Source organism: Dreissena polymorpha, chromosome 15, assembly GCF_020536995.1.
Source record: "Dreissena polymorpha isolate Duluth1 chromosome 15, UMN_Dpol_1.0, whole genome shotgun sequence".
Classification (NCBI taxonomy): domain Eukaryota; kingdom Metazoa; phylum Mollusca; class Bivalvia; order Myida; family Dreissenidae; genus Dreissena; species Dreissena polymorpha.
In genome coordinates, this window is record NC_068369.1 from 39797202 (window position 1) to 39803201 (window position 6000).

Sequence of the window (6000 nt, forward strand, 5' to 3'; positions counted from 1 at the left end):
AGAGGGCATATAGTGATCGGACCGTCCGTCTGTCCGTCTTTCCGTCACACTTTGCGTTTAGGTTTCGAAAACTGCTCATAACTTCTATGTCGCTTCTGATGTAACCTTCATATTTGGTATGCATGTGACAATGCCTTTTCATACGCACACAAATTTTGACCCCTTCGACCTTCAACTTAGATTCCGCGTTTAGGTTTCGAAATCTGTGTTTAGGTTTTGAAAAATGCTCATTACTTCTATGTCGCTTCGGATGTTACATTCAAATTTTGGTATGCATGTGTATATGGACAAGGCCTTTCCATACGCACAAATTTTTTGACCCCTTTGACCTTGACTTTGAACTTATGGTCCGCGTTTAGGTTTCGAAATCTGCGTTTAGGTTACGAAAAATGCTCATAACTTCCATGTCGCTTCAGATGTCGCCTCTCCATCCCCAACCCCCCCACCTCCACCCAAAAAGATTTTCTTTTGAAACATGGTAAAAAAAACAACAAATATATTTATTTATTTTATTTTTGAAGGACCGTCCAACCATCCTACCCAAGCTATTGCTATTGAACTCGAAATCAAATCTCATTAGTTTGTTTCATGTCTTAACAAATGTTCAATAGATTGTGGAAAATAAACCAGAACTCAGAATCGTCCATATAGTACAACTTCTTTAAAACAAAAGCGATCAATATGTTTCAATTATGGTCCTTTTCCACTTAGAATATGACTATATTACCTTGACCTTATTGAATATGAAAAATTTCCCCATGATGGCTTATTTTATACAGTCGACCTTGCGGGTCCAGCCACCACTGCTACCACTGGCACTGCATCCGGCTTAAGCTTGACCAGTACCTCTACCGGCCCGACATCAGGGTTCAGCTTGACGGGGCTGACTCCTGCCAAGACGACCGCATCGGAGGTCTCATTTGGTGGGCTGGGAGCCGACACTACAAGTACAGGCATGGGAACCACAAGTATGTTAGGTGGGCTGGGAGCCGACACTACCAGTATAGGCATGGGAACCGCAAGTATGTTTGATTGGCTGGGAGCCGGCACCACAAGTACAGGCATGGAAACCACAAGTACATTTGGTGGGCTTGGAGCCGGCACTGCCAGTACAGGCATGGGAACCACAAGTATGTTTGGTGGGCTGGGAGCCGGCACGGCCAGTACAGACATGGGCACCTCAAGTGATGCAACACCTTCCTTTGGTTTCACAAATCCTAGTGCTACTAGTAAGTACGTGACCACATGCACTTGATTTTTAAAAAACGGAAGATAGGGTTCATTGTAACCATTTGTAGAAGGGTTGACATATAACTCAGCTTGTTTATCTTTTAAGCAATTATCTTTTAATTTTGCAGTTTCCACAATTTAAGTTAAAATCTCAATTTATTTGTTCTTTTATTGTATAAAATTGCGATTAGTTTAAAAACCTTGGACCTTGATCCTATCACCTAATAAGTAAAAATTTAGCTGAGCAGAATTTAGTTTACCATTTACAAGGTTGTGGAATCCAGACATGCATACTAATTTTAATTCGTATGCAGGGAAAGATCTAAGATCACAAAAGGAACAGGGTGCTGCTATATAGGGACATGGTAGAAATCTGGACCAGTCTAGATACTTGTTTTCATTACTTGCGATATCCATTTAATTCTTTAGTCTTAAACTTATAATAATGGTATTTAAGCAGAGTCATTTCATTGGCCATTGATTATTTGCATGTCATGCGAAAATGGCTATTATGCAATATGTGGTCAGCAAGCTCCAGATGCTCGCAGTCTGGTATGGTCAGCAAGCTCCAGATGCGCGCAGTCTGGCCTGGTAAGCAAGCTCCAGATGCACGCAGTCTGGCCTGGTCAGCAAGCTCCAGATGCGCGCAGTCTGGCCTGGTCAGCAAGCTCCAGATGCGCGCAATCTGGTCTGGTCAGCAAGCTCCAGATGCGCGCAGTCTGGCCTGGTCAGCAATCTCCAGATGCGCGCAGTCTGACCCGGTCAGCAAGCTCCAGATGCACGCAGTCTGGCCTGGTCAGCAAGCTCCAGATGCGCGCAGTCCTGGCCTGGTCAGCAAGCTCCAGATGCGCGCAGTCTGGTCTGGTCTGCAAGCTCCAGATGCGCGCAGTCTGGTCTGGTCAGCAAGTTCCAGATGTTTTCAGTCTGGTCTGGTCAGCAAGCCCCAGATGCACGCAGTCTGGTCTGGTCAGCAAGCTCCAGATGCGCGCAGTCTGGCATGGTCAGCAAGCTCCAGATGCACACAGTCTGACCTGGTCAGCAAGCTCCAGATGCGCGCAGTCTGGCCTGGTCAGCAAGCTCCAGATGCGTGCAATCTGGTCTGGTCAGCAAGCTCCAGACGCGTGCAGTCTGGTCTGGTCAGCAAGCACCATATGCGCGCTGTCTGGTCAGGAGCTTTGCTGGCCACATGCGGCATAAGATCCATTATCGCATGATCCAGGTCTTATGTCTTTTATGCATCATGCTCACATATGTTTTAAGCAGCTTCTGTCTTTGAATGTTTTAAGGTTTGAGAGAATATATTGTCCGATTAGTCCTCATGATGACAGTTTTGCTTTCAATCTGCAGTGTGTCTTCTTGTCGTTAAAAATGCCAGGTTAAAGCTAATAATTTTAAAAGGAAAACAAGTATAAGCTATTATTGATTTTGTTAGCTGTTTTTTGCCTAGTGTTGTGTCATGAATTATTTTTGCTTTCAGCTGCTGCTTCAACCTCATCTGAAGATGGATTTTTCGGTGGGGGTGAGTTAAAAGCCATAAGGACCTATCAGCCTTCATTGCAGATTTTATTACTGGTCTTTTGGCAATTAATTATTGTATTGTGTCAGCAGTTGGAACAAAGAAAACCTCAGTATGTATAAAGCTTAAAGAATGTTTAGGTTTACTGTGCTATGTGATTATTAGTATGAGATGGTAACATGTTGCTGTTTATTTGATTGATAAGAATATTTGTCCTACATTTACAGCGAATTTGGTTGATTAAAGCCTCATTGATTAAATTTCATCAATAATCAATTGCACAGCTATAATCAACCGGCACGAAATGATGTCATCAACGACCGAACAGGGACTACTTTTCCCACGCACCTCGTCACCTGTATTTGCCAAGTGCATCAATAATAAAAACAATCCCAAATGTTTGTCAATCTTAATGAACCTTAAAACAAGAAGAAAAGTAGTAAAAAAACGTGTTTATATCATTTATTGTCATTTAAACCTCTAGTATTAGGTAATTTAACACTATGTTGCAAATAGGTTCTGTTGTTGTTGCTCCCCTTTAAAGAAGTCAGTTCGAGTTTCTCCCCTTTGACCGTAGAAAACAATCGTCTGGACCAAGAAATCCTGTGTTAATTTACAAGCTGTACTCGGATATGCGTACATCTGATTTTTCTTCAAGTTAGCACCCTTTCAACCTGACAATACGCACAAATGACACTGCATCCCAGTGGTTCTTGCGTCAACAATTGGGTGTCAACAAGCTAGGTCAGATGCTGAAGGCCATGGCAAAAGACGCCGGCTTTCCCAAGCACAAGAAAATAACGAACCACTCAGTTCGCAAATTCATGGTCCAAAAATTCGAAATGCAAACATTCCACCCAATGAAACCATGGCCATAACAGGGCACACAAATGTCCAGTCCATAACCAATTATTCCAACATATCTGTTGAACATCAGTAAAAGTGTTCAAACATTCTTGCTCAGTCAAGTAAATGTAACAATCCAACAGATTGCTCTTGTTCACCTTTATGCACCGAAACTATGGCCGAAATGCAGCCTAGAAAACCACTGTCTATCGTCGAACATGTTGATCTTGATGTTCGCCCCACCAGTCACTTCACCAGCAAATTTCTTTCTCTAGTTCGAACAACTTTTCTTCACAATTCTTTGGTGCCACTTTAACTTAAATCCAAGTAGTCTTGTTATTTCGTCACGAAATAATCACATATTATAACAAAGAAGCAAATATTGTGCACCTCGTGATCGACTTGATAGTTTGATATCGAAAGTGAATTGTGTGTGGTGCTAGGTTACGTTGTAAACAAATGCAGTTCCTTGTATATAACAACTTAATGTCATATTGATATTATAAAACATTAAGATTTGCAATTCAATATGATTAAAATTGTAATTAATGACGCTCGACTCTTTGTTACAGAACGATATTCTGATTTAAAAAAATGATTATTTTATCAGCGGTTATTTTTGGAACGCGGAGTAATACACTGACCGTGGTTACACTACAGTCATTCTTAAAGTACGACAAACACTCATCAAAACTAATTTTGTTTAAATAAAAAAAGTTTACTGTATAAAAAGTGGGATAAATAACTATATAGCTATTAACTCAGGCTGGTTCTGAACACATGGTAACACACGATAACAACTAGTTCATTTAGGTTGAATGTATTAAGAGCCTTTTTTTCTGTACAACTGATATTTCTGCACTGTACTGCAATTTAGCAGCATTGTTCCCCGTTTTGTACTTGCAAATTCAGACTATTGTAACCGTGCAACAACATTATATTTCATGTCTACTACAAATATTGATATAGAACTTAACATATGTGTTCAGGGCCTTTTTAAACAAATCCCTCACCAAGACCTCTAACTGGAGCTCAGTAATCAAGGGAATTTATTTTGACTCGAAATTGACATAATAATGCCCTTTATTGTACATTTTTGCACCACTGGCAGAAAACTTCTTTCTCTTGCTGACATGCAGACTTAACATGGTATTGCTTTGGGACCAGTTGGATCATGCTCATTGTAGATATTGATTACACTTTTTAAACGTTTGCGCTTAATTTTTAAGCGAAGGCTATATTATGTGTGCAGGCTGGTTGCAGACTGATTTAGCCTGGGTTTGCATTTGCAACCAATGTGTTCAGGGACGTTGTACCTAAGATTAGAAAAATGGTTTCCGCTTAACTGTTACTTGTATGGCTGTAATTTTTTGTATTGGTTACATGCTGACCTTAGGTAGGGTTGCATTTGTTGCAGTTTTTTCAAGGTGATTGTAACTAAAATTAGAAAAAAAAATATTTCCGCTTAAGATCCGTAGTAGTTTGGGTGGAGGTAATTTCTTGTAATTTTGTGTTGAGTTAGCACATATGCAGACTTCACTTTCAAATTAATAATATTCGACTAAAATAATCGGCAAAAAGCTGAAAATGTAATTGATTGAAAGTTTCAATTTCTTGTTTTTATTTAAAAATGTTTTGTTTGCACTTTATAACTATTACAGAAACTCAACTATAAATATGTCTGTGTGTACAATATGAAAGATAACAAACAAGACATATGCGTTAAAACATTACTCATAGGAAAGCTCTTGTTAAATAAATAAATGTGTGTGTATGTTCTAGCCGATGCGATCAACGCTTTGGATGATGCCGAGAGGGTGTTTGAGGAGGACAATATCTTCCGACAGGTAAGCATGTCAGTATGTCACCTCCATTGAGCCGAAATGGATGCCAATTTGCGATGCAAGAAAAAGTCTGATGACTGAAACTTGAAGGTTGTCGATTGTGTTCCAAAACAGCATCATATTTGTTAAAATATAATATACACATGAGAAAACATTAGTTTTGACCACTTTTATGCTTGAAAAGAAATGCATTAATTGCAATTTAAGTTCATTCAAACGCAATCAAACCACATATATATGTTTGCCTGAACATCTTAGCTATCTTGTTAAGGGGATTTTAGTTACCATAAGGATACATTATTTAGACAATACCCTTTCACCCATCCATCTCTTATTTCAATTAAGTATTTCATTAGTGATTTAACATAAACATGTGTTGTTAGTATGGGCTAATTTCTTAGAGATGATAAACTTGCAAAGGTAAATTGGTTAGAGGCTTAATATCTTGACCACCATTATATGAATCAAAGTCTGATTAGCAACACATTAAACAAAACCAAAAGCCTAACCATTGGAAGCAATTAACACGTGAACCAATTCATAACAAACCCAAAGTTATAATAT

General features: G+C 39.4%; 2 protein-coding genes across 2 annotated transcripts in view; both read right to left on the minus strand.

Annotated features, from left to right (window-relative positions):
* Window positions 1-771: 771 nt before the first annotated feature.
* On the minus strand, window positions 772-1173 carry LOC127859703 (calphotin-like). The gene has a single exon (XM_052397210.1). The coding sequence runs from the start codon at window positions 1171-1173 to the stop codon at window positions 772-774; it is 402 nt and encodes a 133-aa protein (XP_052253170.1).
* A 3180-nt stretch (window positions 1174-4353) lies between these two features.
* Window positions 4354-6000, minus strand: part of LOC127859704 (telomerase protein component 1-like) — a 118531-nt gene continuing 116884 nt past the window's right edge. Inside the window, exon 48 of the mRNA XM_052397212.1 lies at window positions 4354-4364. Within this exon, the coding sequence (XP_052253172.1) occupies window positions 4354-4364 (11 nt within the window). The remainder of the gene's footprint in view (window positions 4365-6000) is intronic.